At 40.7% G+C, this 22,489-nt stretch overlaps 1 protein-coding gene across 1 annotated transcript in view; it reads left to right on the top strand.

The window, feature by feature from the left end:
- PKP2 (plakophilin 2) overlaps positions 1–7,390 on the top strand; it is a 37,545-nt gene extending 30,155 nt beyond the window's left edge. Inside the window, exons 8-13 of the mRNA XM_015866396.3 lie at positions 790–951; positions 1,445–1,618; positions 2,225–2,378; positions 3,768–3,957; positions 4,901–4,988; positions 6,507–7,390. Coding sequence (XP_015721882.2) covers positions 790–951; positions 1,445–1,618; positions 2,225–2,378; positions 3,768–3,957; positions 4,901–4,988; positions 6,507–6,575 — 837 coding nt within the window. The 3' untranslated portion in view covers positions 6,576–7,390. The remainder of the gene's footprint in view (positions 1–789; positions 952–1,444; positions 1,619–2,224; positions 2,379–3,767; positions 3,958–4,900; positions 4,989–6,506) is intronic.
- The last annotated feature ends 15,099 nt before the right edge of the window (positions 7,391–22,489 follow it).

Genomic DNA, 22,489 nt, shown 5'->3' with positions numbered 1-22,489 from the left:
AAGAGCTCCCTGCTGCACTTTGTCCTAAAACCACTCATCCCCATTTTACTTTCAAAAAGTGAAGAACTGGTAATAAAACTATTTGCCACTGAACTCATCATTCGGAAATTGTCAACCTGACCTCAGTCATGACCAGAATCGAAGAAGCACTGAATCATAGAATGGCCTGGGTTGAAAAGGACCTCAGAGATCATCTAGTTTCAACCACCCTGCCATGGACAGGGTCTCCAGTCACCAGACCAGACTGCCCAGAGCCACATCCAGAAAGGCACATCTGATTTTTTTTTCTTTCTTTTTTAATGGTATTCTACCACAAAAAATAAAAAAATAAAAAAATAAACAAAAAAAGCAGCTATATCCTTTGGAAAGATACAAAGCTTTCCCTTTGCTGACACTGACTAGGTGTATATGTGTTCCTTTTTGCCCTTAAACTTCTGTGCATTCTTTGGCATACTTCTGGTCTGTGCTAAATAGCATGTGCACAGACAAATCCCAGGTACATTCAGGAATTATAATATCCCAGGATCATTTCCAACAGTCATGCACCATGCTCTGAATGCAAGCCTTGTGTGCCAGTTGGCCTGAGTGCTTAGGAACATCTCAGGACATGTTTAATTTCTCAGTGTAAAAGCAGTCTTGTGGATCATTGGCATGGAAACTAGCTCTTCTTTAAACCATTATAAGCTATGCAATTAATTGTTTAAGATCCAAAAATGAAGTTCTTTGTCTATACATGTCCTTTCAACACGTGCCATTGCTTCCAAATTTTCTATTCTTTTGTTATTTTAGGCCACAGAAAATTGTGTGTGCATCCTGCACAATCTTTCCTACCAACTAGAGATAGAACTTCCTGAAAGCTATGCCCAGAGCATCTATATACAAAGAAGAAATATTTCTACCAATGACAGAACACCAGGCTGTTTTGGAACACGAAGCAGAAAAGTGAAAGAGGTAAAGCATGTGTTTTGTTACATCTCATTTGGTTAATCAGTTGTAGCAACTTCTGGAGGACATAAGACTGTGATCTAATTATGTTGCTTCTCTGTTGGCGATGCATCTGGCAGTGTGACAGTCACCCTCAAAATGTAAATTTATCGATGGCCTTTCCTAACATCCATTATCTTATTAGATGTCTGATGGAACAAATGACAATCATAGTTTCATTAGCTAAGAAATACTGCCTCTCAGATTCATTACCTGGTGGATCTTACTGGTGTCTGCACCATGTTCAGCAACTGTGCAAGTGTTTTTATCATTATCAGTGATAATACAACAAAAAACATCTATCTTAAAATAACGTTCACTTTCATTCCCATGAAAATTCTCTGTAGTGAGCTCAGCAAAATCATCTGGTCACGGAGTTACAAAATTGCTAGTTTAGATTGTGATGCATTATGTCATATAAGATTACTGGTTCTAACAGATGATCTTTTTACATGTTTAGAAGCAGCAGGAAACCCCACTACCTGAGGAAAAGAGCAATCCCAGAGGTGTGGAATCACTCTGGCATTCCACACTGATTAGGATATATCTCTCCTTGATAGCAAAGAGTACCAGAAACTATACCCAGGAAGCATCCCTGGGAGCTCTTCAGAACCTCACAGCCGGCACTGGACCAGTAAGTCAGCTTTCTTCTCTTTCTTGTCACTTAGTTCTTGATGTAAATGTATAGACTTTAGGGCTGCAATTGCAACATGCTCACAGTATGGAGCTCAGATAACTACAGGCAAATCACTGGCTTCCAGATACAATCAATGAAATCGAAGAACTTTAAGAGAAAGTCGTAACCAGCACTGTAGATATTTCCTGCTTGGCAAATAGGAGGATCGCTTCTTTTCACTTTGTGTCCACATCTGGAATTTGCTAATCCATTGCACAATGAGGGATAAGTTGATGCTAAAAGAATGAAAAAAAGTGGATTTGTGGAGCAAAATCGGTCCCATAGAGAGAGAAATTCCTTGGCACAACTACACATCCCTTTCATGGTTTAGAAATTGATGACTTATGTTATGTTTTGGCTGAGGAACTGCCCAAAGAATATGTGGGATACAGTGGACTTGAAACTTCTTTTATATCACCTTTCCCTTCTGTTTCAGCTCATACCTAGCTCCAGATCTAAACTATCTAAAATAGACATAAAACAGTACAAAGAGCTTCCTGCTGTTGTTTCTGGGGCTATACATTCATGGTAATGACACATTCTTGCCAAATGCCTTTATAACAGATGCCGTTTGCAGTGGCCCAGACTGTCGTTCGGAAGGCAAATGGCCTTCCAAGTATTCGAAATATGCTGCATGTAAGCCACCCAGCAGTAAAGAAGACAGCAGTCTCACTGCTCAGGAACTTATCTCGCAACACCTCTCTGCAAAACGATATAGGTGAGCAAAGAGTAATGTTGTCTCTTGGGCTTTCTTTCTCTGCCGTCCTTACTTTAACCTTTCCTTCTTCAAAAAAAACTGGTATGTGAATTTTAACAGTCATTTACATTGATTGCTTGACTCGTTATATGGGATTGAAAATAAGGGTTTTGTCTAAGAATGACTCTAACCTCGAGCTTTTTCTACATCGTGTTTTCCTCATCAGATACTTCCAATGATGTTATAAAATATACATAGATACATATACATAGATTTCTTTCACTTAAAATAGGGTAAAGCTAAGAAGATACGGAAAGGAAGGAAATAATTTTCCTAGATAAAAGCGTTTCTATTCAGCAAGTGAAATTAACGTTTGATTTCAAATTGAGATAAGTTTCATATAAAACATATCTGGAAATAAAATGATTTTCAGACTTCCTGAAAATCTTCTTACTTGATTTATCAATGGAAAAAAAATGAACTATCATGTCAGATGTAGCTGCTTTGTCTGATATTAATCATAGCAGGTGGCTTATTCAGTTTTAAAGTCCTTATCTGAACGGTATGCAATTTAATCTCATCACAAACAAACTTTGTCACAACCCAGAGGAAAGAACAGGAGTCAGAGTGAGCAAAACATTCTCAGTATAAGTGGCATGCTGAGTGTTGAGGGCTGGTATGGCCTCACACTGAATAATTCCTACCCAAAAGGCCTGCAGCTGCTTCCCAGTGCTGCTCCTTACATCAGGAGCAGCTGGCTGCAGCCTGTTGCTGACTGCTGTAGTTTTCTCAATCAATTCTGAACATGCACCAGTCCATGTGGCATGGTTCTCCATGTTGTCCTAGTCCTCACAATATACATACAACATACACAATATATATGGCTTGTAGGGTGACGTACAGTTTGGTCAAAATAATGAAGTGTTCTTTAAGAAGGAGGAGACTTCCATGTATGAATTTCTTTTTAAATAAGTAACACCTACAAGTGTAGAAGGTTCAATGTGTGCATCCCCCTATAGCCAACCACTGTCATATGCAACATTAAAATCAAGCTGTAGTCACCCTTTCTCAGTTTGTAACGTACTACCAAATCCATGTTTACCTTTAGACACTCACATTTCCTCAGGTGGTAGCTTCCTGCCTGCACTCAACTAATGACTTAATTGCAGTGCATTAAGTATTAATGTATTGTGCATAAGAAGCAAAATACGTATGATTTTGTGTGGATGCAACTTGCCTTAACTGTGGGGGTATAATGCAGCTATGAGATAATCACTCTTTTTGGGTAGCAAACAGCACTGTGATGGGCAATAATGGGAGGACTGATGTAGGAGTCCTAGGTAGGTAATAATGTAGTAATATTACTAACCAGTTAGTAATGGAGTTTTCTGCCTGTCTTCCAATTTCCAGCTAGAGAAGTTTTGCCTGATTTGGTCTCAGTACTTCCTGACTACGTCCCAGGGTCTGATATTGCCTGTGAAACCACAGCTTCAGCCTGCTACACCTTATACAATTTGACACAGAGCAGTTCTCACAATGCACGGCTTCTCCTAAATTCTGGTGGCCTGCCAAAGATCATTGCCATCAGCATGAATGACAGGTAAGATGGTTGAGAAGCCTTCCCCTCTCCTTCCTCCTTTCCTTCAGGAAAAACAGAAAAAGAAAACTGCAGCCTTTTCCACTTGGAATATCGCATCTTAAGGTACAGGACAGATTGAAAATGACAGCAAAATGAACAGAATTACATATATTAGAAAACAAAGAAAAATCTCTGTAACATCTGTTCCATCTACAAAGGAATATGCGGTGTTCCAGTTCTTTAAATATCACCTCCAAGGATGATGGCACAGTACCTATATTCTAATATATGTACTTGGCAGGCTATCAGATTTTATCTGTCCTTTGTAACACAGCTCTGATAACCTTTAAACTTTAGCACAGGAGTATATTTTATAGAAAAGATGGAGCCGTATGTAAAAATTACTTATTGAGTTTCTTTTTAGGTATAGGTCCTGAATTTTCTTTAATAATTCTTTAACATTTAATCACACATAATCAATATTTAATCAAAATAGAATAGTGAGTTATGAATAGGAATAATTATTCTGTTTGCCTTCTTCTCTTTTTACAAAAAAGAAAGAAGAAATTCATCTCAGTAAAGGAGGCCTCATGAGGCCCTGAATAACATTAATTTTCATCTAACTAATGAGGCAAAGAAAGATCCTTCAGAATAATTGTTATTCTGAGGTATATTTTCTCAACTGAATTTGAATCCCATGACATGCACTGCAAGATAAAGGCTACAGAGTACTTAATTTCTCTGTAATTTTGAAGGATAAATGAAGTTGAGGTGTATGTTTCATTTTCTTTACTAGTGAGGACAGCATGAGATTGCTAGAATACCTAAGAAGCAAGAAAGCATCTTTTAGAAGGATGAAGACAGAAAAAATATATGATGTTATAATATCTGAAGTCTCTACATGCACTGTGATTAAGAAGTGGGAATTTAAACGTATTTTATCATTCTTTTCACAAAATTTCAGTAACATGTTCAGCAAAGCTAGTAAGGCTGCTTCAGTCCTCCTCTACTCCTTGTGGGCACATACTGACCTCCACAATGCTTACAAAAAGGTAAGACCTGTCTTATAGCAAAGACATTTAATTTGACATTTCAGCTGTAGATCCCTCTCATTTGTTCCCTGGGGCCCTTAGTACTTCTGTGGTGTTTGTTGGTAGGATTTCAAGGGGTTGCTGAACTTGGTGTTTCTCCCCTTCTACTCTGCTCTCAAGGGACCCCACCTGTAATGCTGCATTCAGTTCTGGGGCCCTCAGCATACAAGGGACATGGACCCATTGAAGCAGGTCCAGACATGAGCCACGAGGATGATGAAAGGGCTGGAGCAGCTCTCCTGTAAATATATGCTGAGAGAGTTGGGGTTGTTCAGCTTGGAGAAGTGATCTCACTGCAGCTTTCCAATACCTAAAGGGGGCCTACAGGGAATCCAGGAAAGACTATTGGGAAGAGTAGTAATGGTACAAGGGAAAACAATTTTAAATTAAAAGAGGATACATTTAGATCAGATATTAGGAAGAAATTCTTCACTCAGAGGGCGGTGAGGCACTGGAATGTGTTGCCAGAGAAGACGCCCATCCCTGGAGGCGTTCAAGACCAGGTTGGATGGGGCCCTGGGCAACCTGATCTAACAGTAGATATCCCTTGCCTATGGCAGGGGTTTGGAACTGGATGGTCTTTAAGGTCTCTTCCAACACAAACCATTCTATGATTCTATGATAATCCTGCACAAGCAATGAACACTCTTCAATTTGCTTATCAGTGTTTGTATTCTCTCCCCTTCTGGTTTTATATGCAGTAGCAAACCTGATGAGGAATACTCCTGCTTCGGGCTAGAGCAGCCAGATAGTGAGAAGTGATGCTCAGTAGATCCATCTTTTGAGCCTCCTTTTGAGGCTCTGTACCTCCTTTTTTAATCAAATTATGAGGCATTTTGGCATTGTCCTATACTCTTCATTGGTATAGGGTTAATCTCAACTGACATTAGTCATCTAAGAGTTATGAGTCTGTAGAGCTGGAGCTAGAGGAATAGGCTCCCCATACATTCAGTAGAGAGAGTTAAGAAGCTCCTAGCAGTGATTCATAGTATCTTAGGGCTATACCAGATTGGAGGAGATTACAAGGATCACAGAGTCCAACTCCTGCCTCCTCGACACAGGATCACTCAGAATCCAAACCCTGTGTCCAAGAGTGTTGTCCAAGCACTTCTTGAACTTAGCAGCTTGAGGCCTGATCCATGACCTGGGCAGCCTGTTCCACATCCACCACCCTCTGGTGCAGAACCTTTTCCTAATACCCAACCTGACCTTCCTCTGACACAGCTCTGTGCCATTCCCTTGGCTCCTGCCATTGTCACCATAAAGAAGAGATCAATTTCTGCCCTTCTATGAGGAAGCTGTAGAATACCCCCTCACCCATCTTAGACTGAACTGAGTTACTCTTGGGAGATAGCTCTTCAGTCTCTGTTGATTGCAGAGGACTCTACCTAGACCCTTTCTATGGCTCCATCTTTTAGGCAGGTGAACCCTTGCAAAGTCAACACTTGATAATGAATTATTCTTTCTTTCATTCCAAAGGCTGATTTTAAGAAGACAGATTTCATCAATACCCGGACCACAAAGGCCTATAACTCACTAAAAGATTGAATCAGATCACAACATCACAGAAGACATATATTGATTAGTGTAACTGTCCTCATGTGGCTGGTATTCCTGTGAACCAGGAAGTATTTCACAAGAAAGAGGCTGATTTATAGACTTGAACGACCTGTGATAGCTGTCCTGTGTTTCTAATTTTCATCACGTTGTTGTCACTGTAGATCAGAATATGAATAACCAAAAGTGGGTTCATCAGGACATTTGAGGTGAAGTTTCATCTAGGTTTACCACTACTCAGAGTTTCAGATGACAGCCTTTAGTCTACCAGACATTTATGCACAGAGGTTTAAAATGCTGATTGGCAGCAAATACTTTTCAGAATGTTTTATACAGATGATAGTTTTCTACAGAGGGTAAGCATCAATTGCACTGTTCAGGACACATAGTCATTTTTCACCCCTTTGTTTCTTCACATACGCTAAACAAGAATCTCCAGACTCTGTGAGTGTGCACAAGAAGCTATTTCACTACCTGCATTATAAAAGCACTAAGGAAGTTAAAATGAGTATTTTTCTATTACTTGTATTCATGTGCTCACTGGTTCTTAAGCCTCTTTCTCTCAAGATTTTATCAACAGCAATAAAATCAATTTTACATAGATCTGGTTACACCTGGCTCTCATCATGCTCCTTCATGTGGCTGTTGGAATTGATAACTGTGACCAGAAGGGGTTTTATCTAGACACAATATGTCAGATGCTTTGGGCTGATCCATCATTCTTTGCTAATTGCTGGTGATTCAGTGATTATTTTAAGAAAATCACATTTTCAAAACAATTCTGTTGATTAAATGTAGTAAAAGGAGTGGAGTCTTGTCTTTATTTTTGAAGAGAAAGATACGTGAGGATAGGAACACTGCTGCTTAAGGGACACATCTGATCTTGCTTCATATTCTCTTAATTGAAATCATCATCCTCCCTACAGCAAATATCTGCATTGTGGTAATAAAAGGACTATGCCTGCACATGTGGGAATAGGTAACAGGAGACAAATTCCTACGCACCCGAAGTCTGTTCCTCTGGTGTGATCCTAGGAGGAGAAAAAGAAGTGTTAAAAACTCCCACGTCATGCATTTTCTAAACAATAGTTAACAAACCAGCTGATAGATTGTCCATTAAACCAATTGGAAATAAATACATAAATACATAAAGCTCTGTGGTTTGGATTCTGAGCTGACATAACAACCAGAAGAGCTAAGCTGCGTTGCTTATATGCATTCACTAGCCCTCCTGCAAGAAAGGAACCTGTGCTGTGCCTCCACCCTGAACTGCTGGCACAGGAGCTTTTACAGCTGTTCCAACCCAGAAAGAGATGTTCAGTCCTTTGGGACCTCACAGAGGAGAGGTCCATTCATTTCAACACTTCTGCTCGAAGGTTTATTCCCCACCAGAAACTTAGAACCAGCAGACTGTGACGTTGCATAGTGTCTAAATGTATTTCTGGATATAGGAGCTAAATTATGCTTGGAAATGCACATAGTTCTTGCAGAGTTGCCAAGAAGTCACACACTTGCATTCAGAACAAAACAGCCTGGAAGTTAAACAACCAACCCTGTTTTTCCAGCAAAGGTCATTTTCACAGGTCTGTTAGTCCTTCACATTTGCTTTGAATAACTCCAATCAAATGCGTTCCTGTAGGAGGTTTTAAAAATACTATTGTCCTTTAAGAGATCATTTATTTCCAAAATACTCCAAGTCCAAAAACAACACGGGAAGGGAACTTACAGCACCTCATATTGAGGGCAGTGTTTTTATAAGTTTTATAACTATGTCCGAAAATGGACAATTAAAGTCTAATTTTTAATTCTAACTTGTTAACCCAATTAATGCTGCATATGCTGTGAGTGAATAACAAGTCTACCTTATTTACCTCAAGTGTGAGGTAAATAAGATCGAGGGTAATTACAGACTTTCAGGGTTGTTTCTATTGATAGTGTCTCTTTAAAATCACAGCGGCATTCAGAAGTCACAAAGAGGAATGTCGGGCCTGGCAGCAGCTGAAAGCTATAAACAGGGATAAGGAACAGTGACACACCTTACGACAACTAATCTCCTACTTGCAGACAATCAAAAGCATTTCAGCTAGATGCCAGAGAAAGCAATGAATGTTAGAGAAATAATAAAGTGTACTCTAATGGAAATATCTGTTGTTGGCCTTCATTGTTACTGGTGGACCAAATTGCTTGCATGCAGCATCCTCCTACCTTTCTTCTAATGTCATAGTTCCTAAATGTTAGTGCCTTCTCGCTCACATGCTAAATAGAACTGATCTATGTAAAATACTGCAGTACACTGTGCATGAACATAGGCATTATGTTACTTGCTGTCTTTTTTTTGGTGAGTTTTTTCTTTTGTGCAGGTGAATGCCATGTACTAAGGAAAGTTAACCCTCCCTTATAGGCCCATGTAGATGAGATGAACTGGCACCATTATGAGCCATGATAAAAGGCTCTTATTAAAGCTGAGGAATTGTATCTCAGGCTTCCAGTTTTCTTGTTTGGGCTTCAGCTGGCCTTACATTTTCCTGTCTTTGGCATTCAGGACCAAAACACCCAACATTATCACTCTGTAGCTCTTTGCAGGAGTTCTTGAGATAAGTAAATGAGCAGACACCATGTGAATCACACAAAAGCTATGGAAGTTATTTCAACTCCAGCAGCTGTCCTTCCATTCTTTTTTACTGTTATTGCCACTGATTAAGACCTCTGCTGTCATCCTTGACCCAACCACAGATGCAGCTCATGGGCAAGATATCAGCCTTGAGGCCTGCTATAAGCAAAACATCTGGAAGTCGTGCCAGAAATCAGACTGGAGAAAAGGCAAGTTTGCACTCAGCATCACATTGCATCAAGGACAAGTACGTGAAGAAGCAGACATTGATATATAACCAAGAGAGTCTGCACCGAGCATACAGTTATAGATGCTCTGCAGCATCTGACCACTGAAAACATAAAAGGGAGACAAAAAGGGTTTTACAGCAGATGGTGTATGTAGACCAGTAGTGCGCTCACAGGGCAGGCAGCACTGTGACTGTGCAAACGAATGGAGACATCAGTACCAGCTGCAGATATAGTGCTCTTCATTACGTTGTGCTGCTTTTTTTAGGGTAAGCGTAGCTGCTGGTTAAGAAGGCAATATCTTTCAGAAAGTTCAAAGCTTTCTGAAGCCCATGAAGGTCATAACATAATGGCCTCAGGCAGAATATCTGTGTTTGGCTTGGAGTAATAACAAAATAAGTCAGTAACTGTTGTAAAAGCAGTGCTGAACTCTTCCTGGAAGAGTGCTCCAAGATACGCGAGCAGATTTTAGTTGAACTCAAAACACTGGACACTAGGCTTGGCCCAATTAAAAACACAGCAACAGCGTAAACTCTGTATGGCTTTTGAAGGCTGGAGAATCCTGAATATGGAATGTAGAGTAAATGAGCTGTAGCTGAGATTAAAACAGATCCTGTTAGATAAAAGCTGATGATAGTGAAAAGGAAATAAAGAGGAAATACACCTTTTCATCATAAAACTTTTCCCTTGTAATAGAAGTTTTGCTTGGCGGCATGGGGAGAGGAGGGGTTTTATGATGCATTTGTACTGTGGTTACCTTTGTATGTGCGTAGCAGTTGTGACTAGGGAACACACAGCGTGCTGCAGGGAGAACAATGCAGGCTTTCAGAGGCGACCTTTATCCTTGGGCAGCGACGGGGTGGCCATGCGGGCTGTCAGCCTACTCTGCCGCTAGCATTTAGCACCAGGTGTATTATCTGGGTCCTACTCACAGCCTATAATGTAAGCTGGGAGTAAGAACAAGAGGTGATCTCATCTGAGGTGTTTATAAGCAGATTTAAAAGCTAGGCCCTACCGTTGCCATTTTGTATAATACCTTCAGCTGAGCATGTGGCTGGCTCCCTACCAGCATCCACTCTCATGGTGTGGGGCAGGGTGCCAGGTGGCAGGGAGACCCATGGGGCACTTCAAGGAGCTGATACGTAGCCCATGGGATGGAAGGATGTTTTGGTGAGTGAAAGTGACTAATAGCTTTGTTACTTGAACAAAATTTGAGGCAGGCACAGCATTACAACGTGGAAGGGCTTTGGGCAGCACAGAGGCCATTTTCTGCTCATATTGTGGGTACGTGGCTCCTTGGAAAAAATGCACTTATCAGCATGAATGAAACACTTGTGTGACTGCTGTTTGGCAAAATGCTTGGAAAAGGCTTGTCCACTCAGATTCTCTGTTAAAGTTAGCAGATAGCAGCTGGTTGATGCCCGGCAAGGAGAGAAAGCAAAGGTAAACAGAGTGCAGTCATGCTTGTCAACTTCTTGTGTGCTTACACCAGCCACCTACAGAAAATGCATGCGTTGCCCTTTCACTGTTGCCTTTCATGCAATTTGGTTCTCAGGCCTTGGCTAGAACTTTTCTCCATAGCCATGCAGGTCCAATAAATTAAAAATCAGTGTAACAGCACAAGCTGGAGAAACCTTCTAACAGAATCTTTGTTAAAACACTCATGATTCACAGCTTGGGCTAAAAGACATTCTTCTGTTGGCTAAGGGTGTCTGTACTTGTAAACTACTGTACTTGTGCTCAAGCCCTGTTTCTTTCACAACACCATCAGTTTCTTTTGCCATACTTTCATCCTTCTGTCATCTCCTTTCAGTAAAACTCTCACATTACGGCTACAAAAGCCATCATTTAGTCAGACCAGGCCAGCTTGGGAAATTCCTTTAATCAACTCACTAACCAAGAGCTTAAATGTGAGCCCTGCATCAGGAAGAAGTTCGACCTCTTAAAGGACTTGGAGGCTTGCCTAGGTGCTGAATGAGCAATGCAATCAATTGTGGAAAAGGTCTCAGACAAGAAGGAAACCTAATCTTTTTTGTTAGCTGCCTTCACTACATGTAGTCAATAGATGGCTTCCAGACTCAAATTTTGGGCTTTCAATGTAAATATTTCTATAATGCACCACTACTTTTTCTCAACAGTTACTGCAGATGCAAATTACCACATCTAGTATGCAAAGATATTAAAGGTTACTGTTAGTTACAGCACTGGGACTTGCAAGTATGGGTTATTTTTTGTTTCTGGGTCATCATTCTGCTGATGGTTCTAAAGGAAAAATACATGCTAAAATCAGGACTGCAACATCAGCATTGACCAAACTCAGTTACAGCTCCATATAAATATATGAATCAGTTGGCACTGTCTACTGATAGAGGAGCTAGTCCCGACCATAATAAACAGGGACATGTAAGCCTGCAGAGCTCTAGCACAGATTCCAAATGCAAGGCAGTTGGGTGAGTGGATGTAATGGCTTAGGAATCAGCCAAGACTACTTAGAAAAAGCGCACCCTGGAGCCTTCCTTCCAAGAAATTTGAGGACTAACAAAGCCTCTGTGCCATCAAAATCACATATAAAACTGAGATTTTTATTCCTCAAGCACGTAGTCACTTTAGTGCTGTCATGCCATATAGGGTTATTTAATTGTGCTGTAGCACTGCATCGCTAAACCTCAGCAGACACAAACAAGTAGAGGAAGCAACCAGAACACTGTGCTCAAAACTTACTGTCTATATAAACATTACAGTTCAGAATGTGCGTCAGGAAAAGACCAACAGGTTATACCTGTTCCTAAAGACTTTACTTGGTTCCCGCATTGAAAGGTAATCTACTCGTTATTGCTCACCTGTCAGATCAGTGAAAGGCTCTTGGCATCAAGTAAAAAAGTAAAACCTATTATGAACCCATTCAAAACAACCAGGCTGCCTTGGCATAATCTGGAAGAGCAGCAGCTGAATTAACCTCACCTTTTGCATCTCAAATGCTCCATTCTGCCCTAAAATATCCACCCTGGGTTACTCTCCAGTGACAATCCATGCCACTTCCTCAGCAAAGTACCCAGATTGCAGTTTGTTGTTGTTGTTGCAGTTATGTTTTATTACTTTGAAAAGTCTTATTCAAAAGACAACTCTGGCACCAGGTGGAATGTCTGTTGGGGCTCCACACGTAAGTAATGAATGTACAGGGCTGTATTGTGAATGAATGTATTCAATCAATAGTGAAAAGGCAAAGATACTACCAGAACTACTCTTTAGGGCAATAGGAATATCTGTAGCAACTCAGTGCTTTAGAGCAGTTTCATAATTAGGAACAAAACAATCCCTATTCCTGGCAGTAGTTACTTACCCCTGTGGAGCCAGAGGCAGTAAAAACACCATTGATCAAATCATTTCATTACAAAGTTCACAGCTGTAGGATCCTATACTAACCTGTAGATCTGCTGCTGCTTTGCTTAGTTACTTCCTTCAAATAGTCTTGCCTGATTTCAGTAGATCTATCGCTTTGAAAAGGGGCTGTTCTTTGTTGAGAACCTGTAGCTGCATTGACTACTGATGTACCCACACATGGCTTTGAGTCCACGCAGATCAACTGTCCATGCTACAGCTTACCAAGCCTGCACTCAGCTGAATAAACCAGCACAGTACAAACAGTCCTGCAGCCCAGATTCAAGCCCACACTGAGATTAGGAAAAATCACACCATTGCATTTCAGCCATGGGACCTAAGAGCTGAAAAATCCTTTCCAGAGAGCAGAAAGGATATAGGTGCACTCATCACTTAACCTATTGCTTTTTGCCAGCTTGGATGGACTTGGTGATTTTGATCTCTGTGCTGACTTAGGACACCAAATACTTGATGGTATTTGCAGGTTCGTAGGAGCCCCAGGTTGTAAGCAGCACCATCTGCATCTGTGGGCATGCTGACTGCTGCAAGCACAGCTGGTTCAAGCGTTGCTTCAAGGCCCAACAGCTCTCCACTACTTCGTTATTGCTGAAATGTATTATTTCTGACAGGCAACTGTAGATTATATGTATTTAACAACTCCCACACGCACTGTAGTAGCCACCTCATGCAACACACTAGCTTAAGGGCACGCTTTTGCCAAGAGAGCTTTCATATCACCTGAGTTGTTTCTACAAGTGCATGAAATCTCTTCAGGTGCAATTAATTCCAGTGTCTTTCATACGTACATACATTTGTGTGTGTCTATATAAATTTTTGCACGTTGGTTATAAAGACACTGTTCTCGGGACTGAGGGAGAAAGGTCAAACATTGAAGGCGTGGGAACAGAGAGGAAGAGTTTAAGCCTGTAATTAAATTACAGTCAAAATGGTAGTCTTATGTCTATATCCAAATTACAATTGAAACGGTAGTCTTATGACTATATCCAAATTGCAATCAAAATGGTAGTCTTATGACTATATCCAAATTGCAATCAAAATGGTAGTATTATGACTATATCCAAATTACAATCAAAATGGTAGTCTTATGACTATATCCACAACAATTCACGGTACTTAGCAGGTACCCCAGCCTTGCACTAGCAGTTCAGAGAGCACTTGCGTCAGTGCTCATTGAAACATCACGTGATTGAAATACATGGATGCCAGCTGTGTATTGGCAGCAGGTCAATCAGTGTGCTTCATTTTCCTCAGTAACACTCAAAACTACTCCAGGTAATTATTACATTTCAACATCATGATGAAGTTGTAGCTTTGTTTCCCAATGTACAGGCCAAGTCCATGCCAAGAGAGGGCCAGATGCATAGATAAATGTTTAAGAGGATGTTCTTTGGCAACCCATCCCAACAATCCTGGAAAGAGGTGACTCAGTGCCAAACCTAGATACAAGCATTTGCTACAGTTCGAATCTTACCATTAGATCATGTCTGCAGTGCATGTATAACCATAAACTGAGCTCCTATGCCAAAGTACACTATAGAAAAGTAAGAAAAGAGGTATTTTTGTATTATTACTTTTAAATTCTCTCTGCAAAGATGAGAGCAGCATTGACTTATCTAACTAGTAGCTCTGCAGATTCACTTGGCACCTAAAAAAATGTACACGTGCAGCAAAACAACAAGATCTGTTTCTCGTTCTTCTTGTCTGGACTGTGCAAAGAAGAATCTAAGCTGGAAGGACAATACAGGTGAACTAGAACAGCTGGATTTAATAGCCTGGTTTGGGGCAAGGAAGTCCTTGTGAAAAGCAAATCCTTTGTGTTAGAGAATACCCTTCTGAGAAAGATAATCATATATCAAACTATAGCCTTCTACAACATATGGTGGTGGTCAGCCTCTTCTCCCAGGTAACAGTGATAGGATGAGAGGTGATGGTCTCAAGTTGCACCAGGGAAGGTTCCGGTTGGATACTAGGAAACATTTCTTCTCAGAAAGACTGATGATGCATTGGAACAGGCTGCCCAGGGAGGTGGTAGAATCATTGGAGATGTTCAAGAAAAGTGTAAATGTGGCACTTAGTGACATGGTCTACAGCAGTTACAGGCACAGGCACAGATGGTTGGACTAGATGATCTTAGTGGTCTTTCAAACCATAACGATTCTATGATTTTGCCTGAATCAGAAAGATATCAGAGAGATAATTGACTTAGTGTTGTGAAATGTTGAAGTTACTGCACATTTAGGAAGCCAGGCTGGGGGCCGTCCCTGTAGTACCCCAGTCAAACTGCACTATCCACAAGGCGAGAGTCCATTCACGCTGCTGCCACGTTCTGATCCATGGTAGCACAAAGGCAGAGAAGACAGGATTCGTCTGTTTTAAAGAACCATCTGGAGATCCTATCCAAACACTTCTCCCAGTTTATGCTCAGAGCATAAAAGGCTTTGTGCAAGTTCAGCTCATCTGACAGCAATACTGAAAACATGCTCTAAGCATTTGAGAAAATTACTTCTTTTATGGCCAGAATGAAAGTAGATGGCTTAATTAAAATTGCCAGATTTTCAGATAGCACGTAACATTTTGCATTTCAGCTTCGCAGCAAATATTTTGCAGAAGCTTAGACTTACCCACATTTCTTGTTAGAAAAGTAAATTCCTTTTCAATAAGAGCGTTCGCGTTGGTGTTTGCACTAGTAAAATCAGTCCTGATACTTGTATATCATCTGTGCTTTTTATATTTTTCTCTTCTAAATAAATAAGGGTCAAATTAAGAAAATTGAACTTACAGCAAGACCTGCAGGATGCCCAGCTCTGTGGCCATCTGAAAAGTTTCACCTGCATTAAGTTATCTGTAGTCTAACTTCTTTCATGTTACCCTCAGTGCAGTATTAGAACTGACCAAATCAGATGCCTAAGCTCATTTTCAGTTTTTCAAGTAGATTAGACAGTGCTTTAAGAGGCCCACAGAGCTACAAGCAATATCTTGCAAAGTTTAACAAGGAAATAGAAGCACGGGCTCTTGTAGACCAAAACCAAGTTAACTGCTAGCCTAATAAAATACATGTTATTGTTCTCAGGGTCTAGCATAACATATTCTTGAAATAATTAGACTGAAGTCATCTCTGAAGAGAAGCAGTTATCTCCAGCACAAGTGGTGAGGTTCAGGAGGAATTATAAAATTATCCATCAAAGATTAAGAGGTGAGCTGGGAATTTATAGAGCAATCCAACCAACCTGATCTCTGGTAAGATAAACAAAGTTCTGTTCTGACACTATGTTCTGAATATGGACAGAGACTTACTGCGCCCAACATGCAACCTGCTACAGATCTCCTGGATGATCTCACAACAGTTTCTGTCACTTGAACTTGAAAGATGCTTCTCCCATTGAAATTAAGCTGGAGTAATTGTAGGGAAATAGACTCCCTTATTTGCTGTTACCTGAAAAAAGACTGACATAAAGCAAAAAGATGTTCTGTGATTTAAGGTGAGATATAATTGACTTTGAATTGAACTGAAAAGGAAAAAAAAAAGAAAAAAGAAAACACAAAAACCAAATCCATGAAACCAAAGAGAGATTGCCTGAAGGTATTAGGTTAATTGTACCCGACTCCATGTAAAGGAATACCTCTTCAGTCTGATCTAGTTGCTGACTAGTTTTCAGCTAGTTGCAAAGAGCATGTATTTGCAGAGCTTCCTTACTGAGGTTATTTGACTCGCAATTCAGCACTTTCATGGAGCACTTAAAAGCCTGATGCTTGCTTCAAAGAAAATTTACTGTGGACAGCAAAGTAAAGGCAAAGAGCCGCAACAGCATCAAATAGGACAGGGAAATCCTGTGTTTTGATCTGGATGCCACTGCTGGCTCTGAAAGCAGTTTTACAATAGTTCAAACCACCCAAAGTGGTTGCAGCTTCCTCCCAAGTGTGCCTGAGTGCTGCGCAGTATGGCACCAGAGCAGAGTAGCCATGATCAAACCTCAGCTATCATGTCTTGGATAGGCACCACTTGATGGGCACCTTACCTTTCAGAAGACTTGCTGAGATGTCAAGAGAAATCAAGACTGTAATGACAAGTATCTGGATCTCTTATCTATTCATTTATTGCTGTCTTATACAGTTGAATTGTATGTGCATTTATGTGAGATCCCCAAGACCTGTCACAGGTGTCCAGCCAGTTATATTGCTTCAGGTCAGGGCTTACAAGGAATGATAGAGTGAGCCAGGTCCCAAGAAGCATAATGGAAGCTATTCAGAAGACAAGCAGTCCAGGAAGGGACTACCTTAATGGTTGTGTGCATGCCCCATTAATGCTAGTGAAGCAGGAAAGTGGGTCATAACCTTGTACTCTAGAGTGAGAAAAGAGCTTCTCTCCTTCAAAGGACAAGAGTCATCATCTTACTTGTTTCAAGTCTCCTCTTGCTTAAAGTTAATTGATTCAAGTCCCAGATCTGTTCTTCCTTAGGGAGATGAGAAAAACCAGAAGTCTTGTTGTTTGCAGTGTTTCAGGATCATGAATAATGTTAAATGCCCCAAAAGTAATTAATTTCAGGAAGCATCCTCTTAGATTGCCCACTGAGTCAGGAACACAACCACTAAACAAGTCATAAAGATACATATCATAGTCCATTATTTCATTAACCTTGAAAGAGCTGCAACACAATTCATTGTGTGCAACCTACAGACATAGGCTGTTTGAATATCACCTAGTAACTCAACATGTTTGTTCTGAACAGCTGTCCAAAGTAAGTTGCTTATTAGCAGAGGACTTGCATGGTGAAAAGTAGACACATTAGAACCCAAGAAGGTACAGCATCTCAGCCACTAGAAGGCCATGAGCTGATGGTCCATAGTCATACCACACAATCTAACAGGATCTAGAGAAGGAGCTGGCTGAGAATCATGCCTGAAACAAGATGTGCAAAGTGGAGATGTCAAGCCAAAAGCTGACCTGGTCAAGGAGGGACCTCATTAGCTGCCTTCAGGACTTATGAGATTGTTTCTCTGCAGAAATTAGGACCCATGTTTGGAGCAGGACTTCAGGTGCCACAGTTCTCTTTGCTCCATGGCTGCTGGTAGGAGAGCAGTCATTATTTGCACATCTGTATCAAGTGGGAAACTGCCTAGCAGAGTATCACAGAGCCCTTTTCTGCAGCTAGGATTTAACACTGTGAACCACAGTGTACCCACCCTTGATGAGCAATATTTGATTACTCATAGGAATACAAGGCTGTTGCGGCTATTTCATTTACAACTGGCCAACTGAACTTCAGGCAGAAAAGCCGCACCCATTACCCTGTGTAATTTTCCTTGCTTGCTGGGTGTGTGCTCCCATGTTGCTGCTGCCAAATGTATCCCTGGTAACATCAGCCCATTTGTCCTGGAAGGGAAAGCAAGGTGATTTCTCTTAAAATCCGAATGTCAATAGTACCAGGTAAGGAAGCACCATTTCAGAAAAGGTTTTGGTTGAGATTTCCATGAAGTATATGTTTATTAGTAGGGGACGAAAAAAATGTTATACTTCGGACTGAACAAAATTACTTTTCTCCTTCTGGCTTTTTTCTTTTCTGCATTACCAAAAGAAAAGGAAGTGGGGCATTAAAATAAAATATAATAGACCACAGGTATGCTAAAGTCACCAGCATTTTTAGGTTTAACACACCCTTGGTGTGGGAGGGCGCCAGTTAAACTCTTTCTTCCCATTTAGCCTACAAAACCATTTAACTCAGCCAGCAAGTCCCATCATACTGCACAGTGGAGGGACAAGTCAATCTCCTCTCACTGTTGGTGCTACAAATACTTAGGCCCAAGGTAACAAAACAACACAAGACCAAATGTCTCCAAAACACTCTCACAAAGCACAAAGGCAGCCTGGGTCTTGTTCCAGTGTATTTGTAAGTCAGGCATGTCCAACCTGTGCTCCATGGGCCACACGCATAGCATAAACGTTTAACATTATTATGTGACTTTTAGCAATATTTTTCAAGAGTTGATTGCATGTAGCTTGAGTACAGTCTATACGGGTGACAGTGGAGTGCAATGGAGAAGGCCAGTGTCTCTTACCAGAGAAAAATATCCCTCGCTTCACAATCATGCCTTATTCCTCTCAGCTTTTTTTTGACAGTATGTACATTTTTTATCAACTGTTTTCAGGGATGAAGTACTGGAAGAGAAAAATAAGATCAAAAATACCCAGTGAGCACCTTTCTCACTAAGAATTACAGCCATTTCAATTGAACCAGGCATTGGTGCATTAGTTTCGCAAAAACAGGGTTAAATGTCCCTCTAGATTTACGTTTTGTTGCTCTCTTTTCAATTTTCAATTTAAATATATATATGTGTGTGTGTATATATATAAAATTATATAGTTTTGTTATTTACGTATATTTGCTGTGTTACATATTTGATATGTGGCTCAAGACATTTCCATTTCACTCAATGGAGCCCAGGCAAGCAAAAAAACTGCATACCCATGTTATAAGTAAACTAACATTGAAGGAAGTAATTTCCCTGGAGCAATTATCAGTAACAAATTTCCAGAGATAACAGCTTATTTTTAATGATACCCTCAGGCCAACTGATCTTCACTAGCCCCACCCTTCCTTGAACTGATCTCAGTTTTTTCACTGTGTGCTTTCCTAATTGCCAATAGATTAATCGCTTTCCCAGGAATTTAGCAAGAAATCATATGGCCCAATAAGGAACTTTCAGTAAATATAATCTTGACCCCAGTTCATCATAACATCTAGATTAGTAGACTTGACACAATACAATTCAAACTTCTGAAGGCATTTATGGTGTGGATATAATGTGAAACATTTTTAGGAAATAAAAACCATCAGCCTATCACTTAACAGAGTAAAAGGATTGTGTTAGGGCCTTGCCAGGGCCTCACATCTTGATTAAAAGACATCCAAGTAAAGCAAGAGAACTTACGACAATAAATTCACTGTTTAATGACCAGAAGTTAAGAAGAATTATCTGCAGTTTTGTGTGTAACAACCCCTGTCCTAATTGGGAAAACTGCCATCAAAAAGAAAAAAGCAAAGAACTACTCAGTCTAATGGGGCACACACACTTTTAACTGAATACTCTTGTGCCCTTGGTAGTAGATTTGGCAGTATAACTTTTCTGTAACAGCTTGGCAGTCCTTTAATCTGGAGGAAAGTGCCAGTCAAAGGAAAGCGCTAACTACAGCCAGCAGGACTTGGGCTACAGCAGGCAGGTCATGGCTGGGTAACCCACATCAAGGTCATGGAGGAGGATTCCCATTTCCCCATTGGGGCAGCTTGAAGGATTAGGACTAGGAGGGCAAGGTTTCCTCTTTCCTAAGCTGCAGTAAGTTTGCTTGGTCTCAAACCTGGGAAGGATGGCCAGAGATAGTGGAAAGGGCATCTCAGCACAATCGCAGTTTCTTCAGCTGGAGAGAGACAAAGTAATGGGAAGCTACTGGGCAGCCATCTTGTTAGTAATAACGCGCTGTACCATGAGGGAGCACTTAAGGCTAAGACCTTCAGCAGCACACCTGTGGGGAGTGCTTTGTTGTGCTTAAAGAACATTGCTTATGGAGGTCACTTGGACTAATGATCTGGGTAGAACTGGAGTGATAACATGAAAAATTCACCTTCTATTAAGAAATCAGCCTCTGCAGTTGTTCTCACTGTGCCTCAGTCTGAACCGTGTTTCTGTATTTACGCCAAGTAGCTTTCTCTATATCACATATCTTTGAATTTAGCCAGACAAAGGGGAAGTAATAAATTTGAGAGTACAGAAAGGGAATGAAATGCAGAAGGTTTATATTTTTGTCCCATCAGCCTGTGAAAACATGTAAGATCTTGGCTCGAGTAACAATTGAGAGACAGATTGAGCAGCATTAATTCCTCTCAAGTGTTTTCCTGAGAAACAGCTTCTCTTATTTTAGCCCCAAAGTTACCTCTGTTCAATGCAAATTTCTGTCTTAATCCCTTCAGATGGATGGCTATGTGAAAAATTATTTGCAGAGATAACAAACCCCCTGTAATTTAAATGACAGACTACTAGCTTCAAAGGAAGGAAATTCACAGAGCTTAAAATTTCCCATTTGAATCCTCACCTCAGCAATCCATCCTGGATTAGCGCTGACAGTGGGGACACAAAACGAGGCTCACGCCTCTCTCTGAATGAGCTTTTTTTGTGCTTTAGCATTTCGTTCCTCCCTGGGTTACAGAAAGAAGTCAAATCTGCACAAATAATGTTTCTCACTATGAAAGCATGCCTGTTTCATAAGCAGCACAACCACAGTCCTGTGTGGCTTTAGAATACTTGCTTGAAAAGTATTATCTTGGCTATTTCTTTTGCTAAGGGTCAGGCTCTGTCTACTCTGGTTGGAACATTGGGGTGACAGTCCTAAGGGAAGTCAACCCATCTACTTAGTCTGTGAGCCTCAAAAGGAAATTGTTCCCAGCTCTGGTCAGTGTTTATTGCCTAAAGTCTGAGCCAGGACCTGGCTCACAGCTTAGGACATCAATTCTGCCATCCTCTTGAGAACACAATCTTATGCCCAAGGAGACCAACAGCTTTAATACAGAGGAGCGGCAATTCCGAATTTCACTCTCCTTAGGTCTGTGTGAAACAAAGCTCACAGTGAGATGATGGTGGTTTGGATGAAGTGTTGTACACGTTTGCAAGCAGTGTTTATCTTCAATGTTTAAAATTGATTTATATTCTATTTGCCATTTTTGCTACACTTCAGAAATAGTAATGGGACCCCCCCAAGGGCTAATTTAATATAGTTATGTGAACAAAGCATCTGCTTCGCATCTCCAAGCAAATGAGATTAAAGCCTTTTATAGAGTGGATTGCATTAACCTTTCTAATTATTTTTCTCCTGAGAAAGCACTTCCAGAGTTCTCCTGATTAAACACATTTCACTCTTTAAGCATATTTACCACCAATAATTAAAGCCAAAATGGAGCGTACACATACACACACACTCCAGTGAAACAGGCAGCCAACAGCATGATTATGAAAGCTAGAGAACCTCGCAGCTCAGCACAGTGCTGGTGCTGCACCTGGCTGTGCTGATAACAAATCCCACCCAGCACAATATGGGAACTAGTTACAGATTAATCAAATCAACCAAACCCCTTGTAGTTAAGGCCTGATACACAGAATGTCCTCTCATTAATATATATATATATTATATATATATATATATCCTGAGTTTGTGTTAAAAGCAGTTGCTTGATGTGCTCTGGAGGACATGATGTGGTATGGGATCAGTGCTATCCACTAAAATGACCTCAGAAACATCCATGAGTTCCTTAAATGCCTCTTTCTTCCCCTACCTTAAACTGCACACACTACATTTTATGTTATTCAACAGAGCAGCCAGGGTGAGGAATTGATGTCTACCTGAAAAAACACCTGTGTGAAGATGTCCTCAGCAGGGGAGAGATGTGGATCTGTTGGAGCACATCCAGAGTGGGAGGCCACAAAAATGATCCCGGGGATGGAATAGCTCCTCTACAAGGACAGGCTGAGAAGAGAAGGCTCTGGGGAGACCTGATAGTGGCCTTTCAGTGTCTGAAGGTGGGCTGTTGGAAAGGAGGGAACAGACTCTTTAGCAGGGTCTGTGATGATAGGACAAGGGGGAATGGTTTCATACTAAAAGAGGGGGAATTTATGTTGGATATAAC

The sequence above is a fragment of the Coturnix japonica genome, chromosome 1 (assembly GCF_054131305.1).
Source record: "Coturnix japonica strain WE chromosome 1, WE-NBRP24, whole genome shotgun sequence".
NCBI lineage: Eukaryota > Metazoa > Chordata > Aves > Galliformes > Phasianidae > Coturnix > Coturnix japonica.
Note: the sequence above shows the minus strand (reverse complement) of the source record. Positions and strands in the feature narration are given on the sequence as shown.